At 50.3% G+C, this 18,374-nt stretch overlaps 2 protein-coding genes across 8 annotated transcripts in view; one reads left to right on the forward strand and one right to left on the reverse strand.

The window, feature by feature from the left end:
* The window catches only part of CAPN3 (calpain 3), a 55,289-nt gene extending 45,090 nt beyond the window's left edge, over nucleotides 1-10,199 (forward strand). The window contains exons 11-24 of one of the 4 annotated variants that reach the window (XM_004709372.2): nucleotides 179-348; nucleotides 693-704; nucleotides 1,576-1,784; nucleotides 2,710-2,746; nucleotides 3,932-3,949; nucleotides 6,442-6,555; nucleotides 7,355-7,432; nucleotides 7,770-7,827; nucleotides 7,912-7,976; nucleotides 8,372-8,440; nucleotides 8,530-8,608; nucleotides 8,837-8,953; nucleotides 9,176-9,234; nucleotides 9,491-10,199. In XM_004709372.2, the coding sequence (XP_004709429.1) occupies nucleotides 179-348; nucleotides 693-704; nucleotides 1,576-1,784; nucleotides 2,710-2,746; nucleotides 3,932-3,949; nucleotides 6,442-6,555; nucleotides 7,355-7,432; nucleotides 7,770-7,827; nucleotides 7,912-7,976; nucleotides 8,372-8,440; nucleotides 8,530-8,608; nucleotides 8,837-8,953; nucleotides 9,176-9,234; nucleotides 9,491-9,517 (1,112 nt within the window). In that variant the 3' untranslated portion in view covers nucleotides 9,518-10,199. Of the gene's footprint in view, nucleotides 1-178; nucleotides 349-692; nucleotides 705-1,575; nucleotides 1,785-2,709; nucleotides 2,747-3,931; nucleotides 3,950-6,441; nucleotides 7,146-7,354; nucleotides 7,433-7,769; nucleotides 7,828-7,911; nucleotides 7,977-8,371; nucleotides 8,441-8,529; nucleotides 8,609-8,836; nucleotides 8,954-9,175; nucleotides 9,235-9,490 lie in introns of those variants that run through there. The other 3 variants (XM_045286504.1, XM_045286505.1, XR_006679741.1) reach the window with 3 other exon arrangements.
* Nucleotides 10,200-11,018: 819 nt separating this feature from the next.
* The window catches only part of ZNF106 (zinc finger protein 106), a 67,205-nt gene continuing 59,849 nt past the window's right edge, over nucleotides 11,019-18,374 (reverse strand). For all 4 annotated transcript variants that reach the window (XM_013006363.2, XM_045286496.1, XM_045286498.1 and 1 more), the window contains 3 exons: nucleotides 17,834-17,905; nucleotides 15,552-15,698; nucleotides 11,019-14,632 (listed from right to left, as the gene is read on the reverse strand). In XM_013006363.2, coding sequence (XP_012861817.1) covers nucleotides 14,576-14,632; nucleotides 15,552-15,698; nucleotides 17,834-17,905 — 276 coding nt within the window. In that variant the 3' untranslated portion in view covers nucleotides 11,019-14,575. The remainder of the gene's footprint in view (nucleotides 14,633-15,551; nucleotides 15,699-17,833; nucleotides 17,906-18,374) is intronic.

The following is an 18,374-nucleotide window of genomic DNA, read 5'->3' on the forward strand; positions in this document are numbered from 1 at the left end:
TGCCCTGTCTGGGCAGCTCCCTCTCTGTAAGGGTAGAGACTACCGAACACCCACCCCCCAGCCCCGTAATTAGGCAGATGGTGGGATCATTGTTCCCTAAGTCTTGAAGGATACCTCCATGCATCTCACTTCCCTCTGGCCCTTCCTCTGAGTGTGCGTTTCCTTTCTGGGGCCACAGACACTTTCTGGACCAACCCCCAGTACCGCCTGAAGCTCCTGGAGGAAGACGACGACCCTGATGACACCCAGGTGGTCTGCAGCTTCCTGGTGGCCCTGATGCAGAAGAACCGGAGGAAGGACCGCAAACTGGGGGCCAACCTCTTCTCCATTGGCTTCGCCATCTACGAGGTGTGCAGGCCCTGACCTGCGGTAGCCCAGGAAACACAGCCTCCCAGAGCCAGGGCTCTAGGAAGCTTTCTCCCCGAAAGAGGCTTCCAGAGGGCGCCCCCAGGATTCCCCCAGGGTCGCTGCTGTCAGGTCAACTGTGTCTGAAGCTCTTAGGGGTTTGTCATGAATGGGAAATTCTGGGGTTCGAGGTAGATATGTGGAGGGGTCATTTCTGCATCAATTCTACAATTGCTGACATTCCCTTCTTAGAAGCCATTCAGATATGACATAAGCCTTCTAATAATTCCCATTCAGATCCAAAATCCACAGAATCTGAGTACCTTCTTTTTCTGTTTCTCCTCCAGGTTCCCGAAGAGGTACAAAAGTGACCAGCGGCTGTGTGCAGTGTTGCGGGGGGCCGTGTGTCTGTCTGTGGAAGCCAGGGAGCTTCCTGGTGCCATCTGTGGGCAGAGCTATGACAGGAAGGGCCTGCTGCTCCCTCTCTGCTCCAGAGCAGGGGGCTCAGGGCACTACAGAAACCCCCCTGACCACCGCCCTCTGACTGCCAACTTTCTTCCTGCCCCCAGACTGCTGTCACACACGTAGACTCACTCATTCACACACATAGATGATCACACTCAGGCATACTCACACTCATTCACACGCCCACATTTACACTCAGGCTCACTCATTAACACACACAAACACACTCATTTACACACAGTCACACTCAGACTCACACCACACCACCCACACTCTCTCACTCATTCACACACACTGACTCAACCATTCACTCAGACTCAACCATTCACACTCAGACTCACACATTCTCACACACACATTCATTTACATACATTCACACTCACACACTCACTCATGCATACTCAGACTCACTCCGTGACACACATGCCCATATTCATACGGCCGCCCCCTCAATCACAGATACACTCTGAGGGTGATGGCCCTCAAGGGGCTGGAAGAATCCCCGCTTTCCAAGCCCAGCCAAGGCCCCCCTGCCTCCTTGGGCCCTTCTCCAGTCTTAAGGCGATTGGGGACTGAGCCAAAGCCGTGCAGGTAAATGGAAATGATAAGGTGACCTTTACTTCCAAACACAGCAGAAGAGGACCGGAGGGTGACGACTGAAACAGGTAGCCAGGGAAGTAGGAAGGGACCGTGGAGGGACAGCCAGCAAGCAGGACACCCACTTCCCCCGAGGGGCTGGGATCTCACAGTCCTTCTCGCCCACAGATGCATGGGAACAAGCAGCACCTGCAGAAGGACTTCTTCCTGTACAACGCTTCCAAAGCCAGGAGCAAAACCTACATCAACATGCGCGAAGTGTCCCAGCGCTTCCGCCTGCCTCCCAGCGAGTACGTCATCGTGCCCTCCACCTACGAGCCTCACCAGGAGGGGGAATTCATCCTCCGGGTCTTCTCTGAAAAGAGGAACCTCTCTGAGTGAGTCCCAGTCCCTCAAGCCTGCTATGGTCATGGCAGGGCCTGGAGATGTGGGTGCCCTCAACATCCTGCGATATGTCGGCCACTGCTCATCCCTTTCTCCTTCCTTGTCCCCGCCCTCCCCTCCCTCCCCTCTAGCTCACTACCTTATGTTTGTTAAGCACCTGCGATGCTCTAGGCAAGGAGCCCTGGTGATGGGGTGGTTATGAGCTGGGCCGCTAACCCTAAGGTCCGCAGTTAGAAACCACCACCCACTCTGTGGGAGAAAGACAAGGCTTTCTCCTCCCATGAGGATTTAAGTCTCAGAACCTCAGGAGGCAGTTCTACTCTGTCCGACAGGATCACTATGAGTCCACATCGACTCCAGGGCAGGGAGTTTGGTGAGACATTCTAGGCCCTGAAGATACGGCAGTGAACAAAACAGAAAGATGCCCCTGCCCTCAGAGCTTAACATTCTAGTGAGAGAGGGTTACAGACAGGGGCGGGGGGCGGTAGACAGAGATAGAAACTGTGAGTTTGGTGCGTGATAAGGAGAAAAGGTAAGGCAAGAGGAGGGTCACATGGTGTTTAGGGAAGGTGACCAGGGAAAGCCAGCAAGGGTACATCCTCCCTCTTGGCCACCAGAGAAGAGTTCATAGGCCCTGCCACTCTGTCCCTGAAAGAAGTACAAGCTTCGTGGGTAGGCGGCTGGGTCATGCCTTTGGGGAGCTCTGGGTAGACCCAACAAGAACCCCTGTGCCTGCCTCGGCTGCTGGGGAGGGTGGCCTACACAGGGCTGGTTCCTAGGGTGGGAAGTGGGCGGTGCGGGTTCCTGAGGTTCTCTAGAGGTCTGTCTTGCTGGGTCATTGGGTGAGCTGAAAATCCCACCTTTGCTTCCCACCTGCTCCTAGTAACACGGAGCCTACCACGTTTGTGTTCCTCACAGGGGTGTGGAAAACACCATCTCCGTGGATCGGCCATTGGTAAGCACGTCGGCTTTTCCATGTAAGACCGTTCAGAACATCAGCTTCCCCAAGCCAGGCAGCAAATTGGCCAGTGGTAGAGCAGAGAGAGGGCGTCTGTGTAGGGGGCAAGGGGTCTGGGGAGTGCAGAACAATGACCCTGTGGTACCACAGCTTTTGTGTGGTGTGCCCCAAAGTCAAGGCCCTGGGACCCCTTGCTGACTCTGGGGCTGGGGTGTGCGGAAGAGGATCCTAGAAGGGAGGAGCCATTTGAACAATTAGAGGAAGAGACACAGGGCAGAGGAAGTGCGTCAGCTAACATTGAATTACGAGGTGCAACCTTGGGGAGGAAAGAGAGCACACGGGCTTTGGCGACCAAGTCAAGACTTGGGTTAACTCCCATGGCAGATGCTTGGTTTTAGCTTTAAGTGCACTTGGCCCTGTCCCTGTCTTCCGAGCGCTAAGCAGCGTGTGTATCAGGAGCTGCGTCAGCTGAAGGAATGGAGTAGACAGCTACAGGGGTCTTGCTTGGTGTTCCCACCAACACTTCCGTTCTCAGTCCTCTGGGTCCCTTGGCTTCAGTGTTGGAGGGACAGCTGGGGAGGGGGTCACAGTGACAATGAAAGGATGAAGAGCAGCTACTCTCAGCTCCATGGGAATGCAACCAGCTAGACCTTCGGTGCCCTAAAAGAAGCTGGGATTCCCTATTAGATCTGTGTCAAACATCTGCTCAAAAAAAGAAAGAAAACGATAATATACTATAGTAGTCAACCCACTCACTGCCTTTGGGGTGAGCCACTTTTCCAGTGGGTTAATAACCAACTTTTAAAAATAAACAAAGCATGAGTTGAAAGGTCCCTTCCTCTGGCCAGGATCACTGAGAGTAGAATATAAAACCAAGGTGAAGCCTCAGCCCATCTCTGGGCCACCCTCACTGCCATCGAGGCAATTCTGGCTCATAGTGGCCCGCTAGGACAGAGTAGACCTGCCCCCGTGGGTTTCTGAGACTGTAATGCCTTGTGGGAGTAGAGCTGCTGCCTCTGAACAAGCTGGTGGTTTCTGTGGTTCGATGTAACCCGGATTTCTGGACTCCTGAACCTCTCCCCGAGATGAAGACTAGATCACAAAGACGCCAAAAGTCACTGGGTTTTCTGGGAACTTGCTTTCCACTTATTCTGTATTTGCCTGTTCCCTTTTCTTGTGCAGAAAAAGAAAAAAGTCAAGGTAAGTGTAGCCAGGCGAGGGGCGGAGAGCACGGGCGCATGCTTCAGCTCGAGCCATGCAGGTGTCTGAATGATAATACCTACCGTTGCTGGGCCAAGCCTCCCTGCCAGGCATGCTTCTAGATGCTTCGCTTCAGCGGACTCACTCCAGCCTCACAGCAGGCCCACTGTTTTCAGGCATGCTTCTAGATGCTTCGCTTCAGCCGACTCACTCCAGCCTCACAGCAGGCCCACTGTTTTCAGGGCCGCGCGCTTCACCAACTTGCCCGGGTCCACACAGCCAGGAGGTGGTAGAGCCAGGCCATGCGGAGACAGGGTCTGGCTCCAGAGTCTCTGTCCTTGTGCCCACCTCTCAAAAGAGGGTGGGGAGGGTGACCAGCCAGTAAAAATGGGCCGGAAGCAGGACCCCCCCGCTTCGATCTCAGAAGTGGGTTTAACTAAACCTAGCAAAGTTTGATGAACTAAACCAAGCAAAGGGCGGTGGCCTTGACCTCTCAGGTGCAGGGAGATGAATGCCAGGGAGAGTGGGTAGTCTCATGATGCCTCATCCGTCCCAGGGCCCAGGTGCGCCCGGCAGGCTCTGCAGGTGTGTGTGTCCAGGTGGTGGGCTTCCCTTCCCAAAGCAGAGGGGAAAGCGAACCATCGCCTGCACAATCCCAGAGGTGCAGCTCAACCACACTACTTCCAGCGGAAGAGGAAGAGATAGCCGTCTGAGCTATTTCCTGTCCCACAGCCTTGGATGGTTGCCTTTCTCCCGCCAGCTCAGCTCACTGCAGCCTCTAATGGCCCCTCGGGGTGTTCTGGTTAGGCCCACACAGCTGCACAGACCTGGTCCCTTAAAGGTCCCTAAAGGTGACCATGTGTGCTCAGGGCATCCTGGGGCAAAGTTTTGAGCAAAGTTTCCTCTGGGTCTAGGATCCCTTGTCTCATTTTTGCAACCTAATAGTACAGTTGTCCAGCAATCCACAATAATAGTTATCTCTCTTCCCCTGACCTCACTTCATTTTCCCACACGTTTTCTGTGGTGTCCAAGGTGCTAGCTCTTTTCAATTCTGGGTTGTCTGCCCAGAGTGCCACCTAGACATAACTAACCTGGGGCATCCTTGAGCCTGCGGGGCAGCAGCTACAGGCAGATTAGCACCAAGGCTTGGTCTTGGTGTTCGTGCTGGTGGCTGGGGAAGGGTCTTCAAGTCTCGGTGCTTCCGGGCAGGCGTTTAGGGTCACCCTTGCTTTCCCCCGGTTCAAACAGTATCTACAGTTTTGTAGGTGAAGTTCAAGATTCAAGGAAATGAAATGACTTGCCACAGGACATACAAGTAAGTGGCAACATCGGGCCTGGAGAGCCTATCTATCTACTCCCAAACCAGTGCTTCTGGCCCCTACCTCAGGGGCAGGCCCTGAGATGTTTGTCTGGCAGGAGTATCTCGTGTCCACACGCATCCACTGGCACACTTCCCACTCCTCATTTGCTCCAGGTTCCCCACAAACATCAGCAAAATTCTGTGCTTAGGGCAGAGCCAGCCAGGGCCCGTGAAGCCTGCTTAGAGCCCAGGGCACAGAACCTCGGCCAGGGGAGCTGTTCCCAGCCCATTTGTCTGAAAGGAGATTCAGAGATTTGCCACCCTTCTTTACCACTCTGCACTGCAGCCCAACTCTGACAGCTCGGCCTTCCTCTGGTGCTTCCTGCAGGGCGCATAGCACCAACCAGAGGTGGCATGGCATGCCCCTTTGCATACCCTCTCACTGCATGAGCCTGTCTTGAGAACGCCGTTTCTATTTATGCAGCACTTTAAATGCTTTGAAGCTCAAGATCATATTCCATATTGCATCTGATACCTATGATAGCGAGGGCCAACCCAGTGCTGCCAGCCCCAGGAATGGATGAACAAAGCGAGACCAGAGATGCTGTCGTAGTGCATGTGAGGTCCACGGCTGGGAGTCCAGCCTTCTGACCTCGCCCCCACTGACCATTTCAAGCATGTGCATGGGCTTTGTTTTCCTTTCGAACTACACCTAGCAGAGAGGTACGGGTCCCTTGTTTAGTGTCTCAGTAGCTGCCACGATGATGGGAGGGTGATACAGGGAACAAGCTCTCCCTCCCCATCAGCCAGAGAGGGTCGTTTCCGCTTTTAATGGCTCTATATGCATTGGGTCCTAGGGGAGTTCCATTCCAAGTGTTTTGGGAGCCTTGGACAGCGACTGCACCTGCATCACAGCTGCATGTGCCATTCCAAGCACTTCCCACCTCCTGCCTTGTTTACTCCTAACTATTCCACAAGAAGAAATGGGGGGGTGTACGAGAGAGAAAGAATGGAGTCCAGACAGACTTCCCCCCAGCCAACACAGCATGCTAGTGGCCTCGATGGAAGTGGACTTGCGCCTCAGATCTGTTCCTCTCCTCCCAGCACAGAGCTGCTGCCATTACAGCTCCACCTGCTGTAATCCTTGCTCTTCCTGGCCTTCACCCCCTCTCCCCTCTCCTCCTGTCTTCAGCCCATCATCTTCGTCTCGGACAGAGCCAACAGCAACAAGGAGCTGGGCGTGGATCAGGAAGCAGAGGAGGGCAAAGGCAAAACCAGCCCTGATAAGCAAGAGAAATCTCCGCAGGTTTCTGAAGCATGCAGCATGAGTAGGCTGGCTGCCCTGCCACAAGGGTCCTCCTATGCTCTTGGGGTGCATAGGGACTGAGGGGGTCCAAGAGTAGGGTGTCTCTTTAACATCTATAAGTTCGGGTGCAGCCTACCAAGCAAGCAAGTGGCCCTTGGGTGAATGTCTTGAGGGCTGGCTGCTGCAGCCAGCCAGTCCTAGGCCTGGGAATTTTAAGGCTGAGCCTGCCCACTGGCACTACCCAGCCAGGAGAATAGCAGGAGGAAGTAGGGCCTGAGATGGGACCAGTTTGAGCAACCGCTGCATCGGTGTCCCCATGATGAGGGGCTTGGGAACGAAGGCAGAAAGGGAGCCTCCAGAGCTCAGTGCAAGTTATTGGGAGTGGGAGGAGCTAGGGATGTAACACTTAACGGGAGTAAGGTTAAGGGATAAAAAAAAGTTCCAGACAAATCCAGGGCCACCTCCTCTGCCCTCGAGCACTTTGCAAGAGTGAGGGATGGGGTCCTCGGAAGACTTGGCCTTGATGACAAAGGATGGAGGAATCAGAATACCCGATGGCTTTTGACCTGCTGGGACTGGCTTGGGGGGAGGTGAGCCCCAACCTACATGTCTGCATGGCTAACACATTTCCTTGGGGTCTCTGGGCCTGCCGGAGCCTGGGGGAGTCTCGTTCCAGGTCACCAAGTCTGGCTATGGAAGGGGAGCGTTTGTCCCTGTCCCCGGCCTCTGCTGTCACCCAGGCCTGCTTTGGGGTCAAGCTCCAAGTCCTGAGAGCCAGTTTTACTTTGTACTTCCACAGCCACACAGAGGCAACACTGACCAGGAAAGTGAAGAACAGCAGCAATTCCGGAACATTTTCAGGCAGATAGCAGGCGACGTGAGTACCCCCACACCATGACCCCCACAAGTGTTGCCTCTCATCTTGATTAATGGCTCCGGTTTTGTTATTTCCTAATTGTTCAGAAGTGGTTCCTTTGGGCTTTGGGCGGGACATGTGTGTAGCCCAGAAAAGCCCGAAGTCCTTGACATATGCACTGGATGGGGACCAGAGGGCCCCATCGCAGTCTGGACAGCTGAGGCTGCAGCATCGGGCCCCTCAGAAAAGCCCGGCTTCCCCTGTCACAGAATAGCCCCAGCAGGGACTTTCTGAGCCCAGACAGCTGGGCGGTGCTTTTGCAAAGCCTCAGTGGTGTGGCCTTCCCTTTCCTCCTCAGGACATGGAGATCTGTGCCGATGAGCTCAAGAATGTCCTCAACACAGTTGTGCACAAACGTGAGTGGTCCAGCTACGGGCGGTGGGTGGGCAGAGGGCCAGCTGCCGGAAAGGAGCCAGTCACCCACCTCCAATCCCCTCCAGATAAAGACCTGAAGACACAAGGGTTCACGCTGGAGTCCTGCCGAAGCATGATTGCTCTCATGGATGTATCCTTCCTACCACCGCTCCGGGCCCTGTGTCCTCAGCCCCGCACAACTGGGCAGAGGGGCCCAAGGAACATCTTCAGGAGGTCCTGAGTCAGAACATCCTGATGCGGGTCCCCTCGGGGCTGTTTGAGGGACAGGGGCTGGGAAGAGCATTGGGTTGTCATAGACCCAACCCTGGGGTCCTGTGGAGCACAGGTGGCGCCTAGGAGATGGGCCCACTAAGCTGCAGCCCCTGCCCCTAGCTTTGATGTGGGGGGACCCTAGCAGGGCAGGGCTGTGGGTAAGCTATCCATGAGAGTCGTCCTATAGGATCACCTCCCTGGCGCCCCCTAGAGAGCCTGTGCAGTCCAGGGGGCTTTGCTGTGTACTCTGTAGCCCTGACCTCCCTTCACCAGACAGATGGCTCTGGGAGGCTGAATCTGCAGGAGTTTCACCATCTCTGGGAGAAGATTAAGGCCTGGCAGGTGAGAAGAGAATGGAAGGTGGGAATGGCGGAAGTAGATTCCAGAGTTGAGTGTCGTCCGACCTCTGTCCTCACATTTTCTATTGCCAGAAAATCTTCAAAAAGTACGACACAGACCACTCAGGCACCATCAACAGCTATGAGATGCGAAATGCCGTCAATGATGCAGGTGCTGGGGGGAAAGCGGGTGCCAGGGATGTGGAACTTGGGGGGGGGAAAGGAGGGAGGTAGCTGGAGACTCTGAGGGTCTTCTTTAGAAAGGGGGGAGAATGGCCACTCAGTGTCCTGTCCCAGGCTCAGAGGGGTGTGACATGAGACAGAGGGCAAGGCCCGGGAAAACCACGCAGGGGCCTGATTCCACTTCCACCTGCTGGGGCAACTGATGTGCCCGCCACAGGATTCCACCTCAACTGCCAGCTCTACGACATCATCACCATGCGCTATGCCGACAAGTACATGAACATTGACTTCGACAGCTTCATCTGCTGCTTCGTCAGACTGGAGGGCATGTTCAGTAAGTGGGGCGGACCTCCCGGGGCTTGCTGCGGCAGCTGGGCTCTCGGCCTGCCGATCATCCTTCAGTCTCAACAAAAGCAAACTCCCTGCCTGGCTCAGGCGGGCTTGATAAAGGGAGGCTTGCTGGTGGCCTTTGTGCCCAAGGAAGATGCTCAGCCCTAGGCCCAAGTCAACAGGAGTGGAGGCAGCGTCAGCCTGTAACTGGCACTCTTTCCCACAGGAGCTTTCAACGCGTTCGACAAGGATGGAGACGGGATCATCAAACTGAACGTTCTAGAGGTAAGGCACCTGGAGGGGGCACACTCCCCAAATTCAAGGTGGGTCTATCAGCGAGGCTGAGTGGACCACTGTGTGCAATCTCAATTTCCCAATGGTTGCGAGTGGGGTGGGGGCTCACAGGGAAGTCCCCCAATTTTTTAGGCATGTGCCACCCTAGGTCGGGAGAGTGGAGGCAGTAAACCACAGCTCCATAGGAAACACTCCTACTCCGGCAGACCCTTCTTGGTTTTCATTTCTGATTTCGGGCTCCGTTTAGTGGCTGCAGCTCACCATGTATGCCTGAGCCAGGATGGCCTGTCTAACGCCATGCAGGATGATTCAGATGTCCATTTTTACCCAACACTGCTAGAACCACTTACCTCAGAGGACTCAGCAGCTGACCCTGCCCAGGCCTCCAGCACCTTTCTCCTCCCTCTTCCATTTCACTCCTCAGTCTGTTGCTCTTTCATGCTCAGCCTGATCCTCTACTTGTGCAGTAAGTGGGGCAGCTGGGTCTCTTTGTCAAGTAGATGCAAATGCCTCTGAGGTTTTGCTCTCTGAACCAGATGCAAAGGCTTTGGCTGCCTCTCAGCCCTTTGCAGCAGCTTTTGTTAACAGCAGAGCCTCTGGGTGGTGCAAATTAGGCTGTGCTACCTGAAACTTTAGCCATTTGAAGCCACTCAGAGGTGCCTACTTCCAAAAAGAGGACCGCCATGAAAATCCCACGGTGCAGTTCTGCTCAGCAACACGAGTCAGCAGGATTCGGACTGACCTGTAAGCAACTGGCTGGTTCGCTGCCACTGTATCCTCTATCACGTTTAAGCTCTCCCCCACACACAGGATGGTAACCAAATTAACACAAGCTCTGTCCAGTGGTTTCAGGATGCGCCTGCTCTAGGGTAAACTAGCTCAATGGAACCGGGCTGAATACTGTGGGTTGTCTATTTAGTTTGGCTGATTCTGAATAAAGGCATGTGTATGGCTGATTGCATTGTATTTTATTTTCTCACATTTGAATAACTTGTGAGTCAGAAAGGATACGTGGCAGTGGGCGGGTTTTTTTGTCCACAGCCAAGAACGAATGACTTCTAATCTTACACTGACTTTTCAGAACAGAACAATGGAAAACAGATTCCCTTCAAAACAAAACACCCCTGTCCAATCCTCAACCTACTTGAATCACGCTTCTATTTCTTGATCATAACACTCAGAGTTTCCACGATATGGGAGGAAGGGAACAGCTGTTGACCGTATAGGGAAAGCATGCAGCCCAATACAAGTAGAATAGCGATTCGTTTTTAAACTCAGTTTGTCCACTAACTCACCTCGGGCAAAATCCTTAAATGGGGCTGTTTGCCATACTTATCTGGACCCGACTGTGGCATTTCTATAACCCTCTTTTTTTTCCTTCACTTTTATTTTTATTTTTTAATCATTTTATTAGGGGCTTATAGAACTCTTATCACAACCCATACATACATCAATTGTGTAAAGCACATTTGTACATTCATTGCCCTCGTCATTCTCAAAACATTTGCTCTCCACCTAAGCCCCTGGCATCAGCTCATTTTTTCCCCTCCCGAACCCTTGAAAATTTATAAATTATTATTTTGTCATATCTTGCCTTGTCCGACGTCTCCCTTCACCCACTTTTCTGTTGTCCGTCCCCCAGGGAGGAGGTCACATGTAGATCCTTGTAATCGGTTCCCCTATAACCCTCTTCAATTTCCCACCCAGCACCCTCTGGCTTCCCGTACCAGCAATGGACGAGAAAGGGTTTGCGCCAAATAGATAGACAAGGGCAGTTACCAACCAATTAGTAAAAGTACTTTATTTTCCTCTTGTATTTGCTTTATCTCGTTTTACAAATTTAAGATGTTCACGGCTTTATACCAGAATGTAAGAAGGCCAGGCTATTTGCTTACAAACATTTTTGCAGTTGTCATCTGATTTTATTCTTTTGAATCCATGTAGAATATTATTAAAAACAAAACAAAACAAAAACACCCCAGAAACCAAAGATGGAACAGCTCTTAGACAGGAGGAGGACTTGTCCACAGTCCTTCTTTGTGCCCCTCATCTCCCAACTGAGCTACCGCCTTGAATTTAGAGCAAATCTGAGGAACTTTGGACTGGAGTTGGGGTTAGCGCTCCGTGTGGTCAACAGTAGGTCTGGTTTACGAAAAGAGCTACCATCTGCTGTACACACAACTCCCTGTGGCCCAGATGGCCGGCCACTCCTCCAGGGCCCAGTCCTACACACTAGACTGTTTCGCTTAAACTCTGAGGATCCTTTATCTCCTGTTTTACAAGATGGTTTGGGGCAGGGATGAAGCCACCACTGTTTTATAAATGTGTCAGGCATGGGTTTCACAACAGCTCTAGAAACTCTCCAATAGGGGCGGGAATAAAACTTGTAAGCAAGCATAGGACTGAAATTGCAGTTATCTGAGCAAACCAGAGGGTTCAGATCCATCTTGTCAGTATATGCCAATCTGCTCTCCACTGAGTTCCCTCCAGAAACATACCATACCACTGCATTACGGGTACACCTGTTCCCACCAAATCATCCACATGCCTAGTCACTAACATTGCCTATTGTGTCGCTACAGAAACAAAAACCTTTCGTAAGGCAAACAATCACTCTTACGGCAGTCACATTGCCCATACAGCACTCAACTGCTAACTCTCCTGAGGGAGGGGAAAGTCCCCAGAACAGCAGCAGCACAGGAACAATGAGTTAGTTAACCTCCGGGGAGATGAGACTTCGAACTTAAGAGTTTTGTTTCATTGTGCCTGGTTACTCGATAACCAAGTAGAAGAGTATGCCAAGACCTGGTTAGAAACTGCGGCAGAAAACTTGAAGTAACTGATATTTTAGCAGATCAAAACTGCCATGAAACCCTAGAACATGCACATGAAAGGATTCATGCTACTGTTTCCTTGGCTTCCAGCCCTTCGAAGTAGGCACAGGCAATTGAAAACAACATTCTAAAAATGGCCTCCCGGCTCTTACAAGAAATGAGTAGGCTCCCGTCAGGTCATTTGACAGCTTCCTGGCTTCATCAAGGTACTAAATACAGTCAACCCAAGTCCCAGCGCCCCAGCTCTTCTCAGAGGGGCGCCGGAGGCTAGCAGCAGTCAGGACGTTGTGGGAGACTTTAAAAATAATCTAAGCTCTGAATAACTTGGAAGACACATAGAAGGAAGAACACACACAGAAGCAGTGGAGGTGCCTATGGTACGTCTAGTTCCAAACAGAACTAAAAGGATGAGGTTTCGGAGAACAGGCTAACCTGGTGTGATGAGAAGGTTAACATGTTCTTGACATAAAGATGTTACTGCCACTGCTTCAAAGGAAACGTCAGTGAAGTGAGGAAAAACATTCTAAGTATAGGCGACTGTCTACATGTGTATGCACGCACAAACGAACAGTCATACGTGCATACACACTTGCAGGTACAGTGCACGAGTCTCCCAAATAAACTAATTCATAGCCTCGATTCAATTTGTAAGACCCTCAAAACGGCCCCAACCTCAAGTTCCCTTCCTCAATCTCGTCCGACATGACGTCAGGACAGAAGGGCACACAGCATCCAAGGCTCGCTCTGCCCAGGCAACAAGGAAACCTGGTTCCACTGCAGCCCAGGGGAAACAACCAGACTTACCAGTAAGTCTGAGGGTACTTTCCTGGGCCATTGTCACTCCCAGGGCCACACAACATTGTCTTTGCTTGGGTGCCCCCCACAGGGAGTAAAGTTTCAGAGTGTCACACAGAAACAGCACAGACACTTTTTGCAACAGAATTTTGTGTTCTCTTCAGCGGCACACAAATCTCCACTGCGTAGATAAGAAGAGCGCCATTTATAAGAACAGCGGTTAACGGCTAGTACGGCCTGTCATTATTTAGAAGTAACTCCTAGATTGGTTGTTAACATTTTGGGGTGGGGGTGAGGTTCCAGTAAGAACCACTGGAACCTTTCCTAAAAAACAAAACCAAACCCATATGGTTTTGCCTATAATTTCAAGGGGGTCCCAGAGCCTTCTGAAAGCTAGCTGGTGAAACAGCTGTGCCTGAGAACCTGACCAAAGACTGTCTATGTGCACTAGCAGGGCTGGGGACAAAGCTGGGTGGCCTACACGTCTGGAAAATGCAGGCCACACACCAGGTAGGCTGCCATGTGCACTGGGCTCTTCTCCCTGCTTCTCTGCAGAGACAATTTGGAGTTTCGAGCGTCCTGACCCGAGGTTAGAAAACAACAGTTGCACAGCTTTACTGCTACAAGTCCAGAGATATTCCAAAAGGGAGCAGCCCCATTGAGGCTCTGCTGTCTGGGCCGCTCTCGCGGACACGCAGATCCTTTACCTTCACCAGGCTCCACTCTTGTCCAGCTGGCTGGCTGGTGAACACAAAGACACTGGTTTCCAGAAATAAGTTTCTTAGAAGCCTGCATACAGTTCTAAAAACCGTACAAGGAGGTTGTATCTTAACTCCTGCACCTTTTGAGTGCTGCACCAGTCTAGGTCAGCTGGAGAATGGGAAACAGGGTTGGCAATGGCAAACCAGGTCTCAAACCCACAGTAGTCGGGAGAGTCAGAGGGGGAAGAGGAGATCTCGAAGCTACAGCTATAGTTCTACCAGCCTGACAGCACCTGCAGCAGGGAGTGCCTGGGTCGACAGCAACACGTACAGCTAGACACCAGGTCTGTCAAGATTTGCAGAGGCTCTCTGGGAGGTGCTGTCTCTAAGGGCCCCTCACTGTGTGATCTACTTTTGGAATCCTGAAGTACAATCTACTGTGAGTCTCAGCACTTTAAGCCAGCTCTGTCCATCTACAATCTAAGAAAAGAAGGAACACACTGCACATGTAATGGTTAAGAAAATGAAACGACTGGGTTCCAATTTTAATGGCCACTTATTACAACTGGAAAAATGAAAGCTGGTTCTGAAAGCCTAGCATGTGAACAAACGTGTATGTAAAAGCCTGACCACAGGCTTAAACCATCTTAAGAACATAAGATTTCACAGGCCGAACTTCAATGAAGAGTGAGTATGACAAGGGCCACCCATGAAGGTGGGGCCCTGTAATAAACATCTGGAGAACATTAGTGGCATACACTCACTATGCCATGTTGCCCCAGAGGAGACTTCTTTAAAACCTGTTTGATCTGACCCACACCTCCAGCAAGAACTTAAAGTGTAGCCCATCATCCCCTAGAGCTGCCCAGACGTTGCTCTTGGTAAGCCCAGCACCTTCTCCTTTCCTGCCTCACCAGAGAAGAAGGGAAGAGAAAGGCTTGTGCTTGGGGCTGATGTGAAAAGTGTCCAACTAATGACATCCCGACGTGGGAGGCAAAAACTTCATGAGTCGATTTTGCTGTCCTCTTCAGCATGCCGTTCCAGGTGTCCTGCAGCGTCCTACAGATAAGTGAAAGAGGTCCGTGACCAAGAGTTGGCAGTAGGGCAAGAAAACCCACGCCCAGAAAACCCCACGGAGACATTTGAAATAGGGCCTGGAAGCGACAGTAGTTATGAGCCTGCACTTTGCTAATTTACATGAAATTCTACACCTGCAAATGAGTTCTTGTCTAAGCACAAGAGCATTAACATAAGCCTCTAGGTCTAGAGGCTGAATTTAAAACATTTGTTACACTTTTTTACCCAAAACTCAAAAACTATCTAATTCCAACCTTGAAACCTTGTAGCCAATACCGGCTTTGTTTCTACAAATGAAAGTGCTTGGGCCGCCCTACTTGTCATTCTGAGCACTGTTGTAAGGCAAAGGAAACAGAGCCTCCTAAACACTATCTTAGTCAGTGTGTGCGTGTGTACTCTTACTCTGGCTTCTTGCCACCCAGTGGATTCTGACGCACACTGATCCTGCAGGACAGAGATGAACTTAGCTCAATTGCTAAGAAGAAACAGAAAAGAACTGTGTCTGATCATTTGAAAATCACTTCCCTTGAAGTGATAACTAGGATGTATTAAAAACTCAATCAAATTATCCAACTTTTGGAACTACATATCAACAAAACTGTTAAAACTGGGGGTGGGGGTGGGGGAATCTTCTCAAAAAAGGTGAAATTCAACTACGTTTGCCTGGGGGGTTGGCTCGCTTCTCCTGTAGAGGGCCAGATAAGACAGTATCTTAGGGCTTTGCGGACTATACAGTATCTGTCACAATTAGCATAGAAGCAAAAAGACACTGTGTGAGAAAATGGGTGCAGATATGTGCCAGAACATTTACAAAAATGGGCTGAGGGCCAGACTTGGGCCCTACTGTGCTGTGCAGACCCCGCTCCGAGCAGTCTACTGAGCCCCAGGTTAGCCCACGTACCTGCTTGGATCCTTTCCTGGCGGTAAAAAAAGCATCGCAGTTCTTCCAACGACATTTCAGAGTCTGAAAGTTTGGATTAGTGTGGTCGGTCAGCAAGTGTTGTTTCAAATGATCCATGACACCAAATATTAACGAGCAGCCATGCCACTGGAGGGAAACAGGAGAACTCCGTTGAAAAGCATAGTTAACGTGCCATCAGAACTTCCCTGGGTTTTACCACGGAAGAGAAATATGCCTTGTCTTTAATCTAGGACCGTGGTTCTCAATCTTCCTAATGCCGCGACCCTTTTAATACAGTTCCTCATGTTGTGGTGAACCCCAACCATAACATGATTTTCATTGCTACATCATCACTGTCATTTTGCTACTGTCATGAATCGGGCGACCCAAAGGGGTTGTGACCCACAGGTTGAGAACTGCTGATCTAGGAGCTCTGGGGACAGAGTGGTTTCTAACGGGGCTGCTAATAGCAAGGTCAGCAGTCTGAAACCACAAGCTGCTCAGCAGGAGTGTAAACCTACAGTCTCAGAAACCCACAGGGGAAGTTCTACTCTGTCCAAAGGGTTATGGAGAGCTGAAATGGACTGGAGGGCCGTGAATTGTTGGGTTTATTCTTCAATGTTCTCTTTGCGAGGAAATATAATGAAGCCACGGCAATCAAATGAGACGCCAAGACGGTGGGAAACCTTGAGAGCGGGTAGAAAGCTACAGGCAGCAGCAGTGGAAATGCTACTGCCGTTTTCAGATGGATGAGGTGGAGCCAGCAAGTACGTATACACACCCACCATTGCTGTGGAGTCAATTCCACTCAGAGGCCCTACACAGCGATCTGAGACTGTCAGTCCTCTTACTGGGACAGTAAAAAGCCCCCAAGCAGCAGCTGGATCTGAGCCTCCTACTCTGCCATTATGACCAATGCCTGACCCACAACACCACCGGGGTGCTTCATTTTCCCATTAATACAGAAAAGATTTTTTCTTAACAATTCAAAATCACTGTTAACTTGTAAATCTGAAAATATCAATGTCTAATAAAGGAAGCTGTATTTGTAGAAATATTTGTTGTAAAAGATATTTACTAATCAGTTTTATGATGCCTATTTTTTAAAGACCGTAACCATATTTCTGGGTTCCATTTCACTCTGAGTCAGAAAGCTGCTCTGTCTTGCCTTTTCCTCCACAGGGTTGTTTGCAGTAAGTCTTGTGATTGTGTAACATGTTCACTTCTAATGCTATCCCACCTCTCCACCTATAAAACCTGAGAGTATTTCCCCAGTTGTTCTACATAGATTGTGCATTTGCGGATCCTGGATCCTGTTGTACTAGATTTTCCTTGCCTTCATGAAGAAGATTAAAGCAAAGATAAAAATGTCTAAAAAGTTGAAAAATGACTTTGGGGCCAGGGCGTGCCACCCCATCAGACTCAACCGGAAAGCACTCCTAAAGGTCAACAAACAGACCTTGACAGGCTTCTTTTGTTTGTTTAAAAAAAAAAAGGTTGAAAAATACTTAGGTGGTGGAGAAGCCTAAAAGGAAATTTAAACATGGAGCATGTCCCTCTTATTCCACGAATGCTGGAGGGGCAGGGGGCTGCGGGGGGAGGGGAGGGGGGGAGTCCGGGAGAGAAAGGCTAGAAGTTTGGGGCCATATAAAACTTTACTTTGAATTCTAATATTGGACCTGATGAAACAAGCCATGTTTATTTATAAGGGAAGGTGTGAAAGTTTTGAAAGTTAAGCACTAATCCCAAACCAAAAATAAAACCATGAAATTTAGCCTAGTATCACTACAAGACTATAAAACTTCATTTTCTTATTCTTCTAAGCCGACAGGGAGAAACACGAAACTATGAATATTTGTAATATCTTAGGAGTGGGGGACAGGTTGTGAGAATGAGCACTTCTACTTTGTACTCAAACTTCTGGGTTGTTGCTATTTTTGTAAGCAGGCACTGTTTTTATAATAACAAAACACCATCTAGGAAACCACCTTTGAGCAGAAGCTATTTAAATATACCTTGTGTCTTAAAAAACATTCCATTACAGACATACAGAATGATTTCCTGTTCAGTTTTAAAAACTGAACTACCCAGAGAACAATTAAAAAAAAATTCACATACAATTAAATAAATAAAAATTAAAGGTCCTTATTCTAGTCTACAGTGGAAGACATCAGAAGAAGCTCAAATATGAAAATGCTAAACTGATGAGAATGAAGGTCTACCAGTCAGTCTAGGGTTCAGCAAACCCTAAGTCCGATGGGGAGCACAGCCTCACGCCTTACCCGACAGCGGGAGTTGTGCATCAGATTCAACCTTACAGCCTGGACACTGCCATCGTAACAGCCAGTGTAGATCTGCAAGGAGAGATTCATCGCATCAGACCAACGCAGCGCTCGGAAACACACACGACACCCTCTCAAAAGCTACCTATACGAGAAGGAATGACTGTTACCTACACGACCCTGGGAAAACTGGGGTCGAGGAGTAGATGCACGGCAGAAACAGAGGCTGAACAGATGTGGGAGGGAGAGGAGGACACACAAAAGGAAATGGGGGTGTGATGTGGTGGAGGAGCTACTTGTACAAAAAGATATCCAAAAGTTGGTGGGGAAAACAAAAAGTTGGTGAAACACCCCATTATCTTTTCATTCTATTTGTCCACAAACTTTCCGAAGGCCCCTCACAGCAGCTATGCGCGGTTAAGACTAATCTAAGCCAAAACCTATCTCAGGGGTCCAGAATAGGGACATATTTTATAGCTCTTCTAGTCGAGGTGCTTTCAAACTCTTGAGGGGTGGCTGAGGGACAGCGGGGCAAGGTGAG

Source organism: Echinops telfairi, unplaced genomic scaffold (genome assembly GCF_000313985.2).
Source record: "Echinops telfairi isolate 266 unplaced genomic scaffold, ASM31398v2 ScPeMD7_8;HRSCAF=38, whole genome shotgun sequence".
NCBI lineage: Eukaryota > Metazoa > Chordata > Mammalia > Afrosoricida > Tenrecidae > Echinops > Echinops telfairi.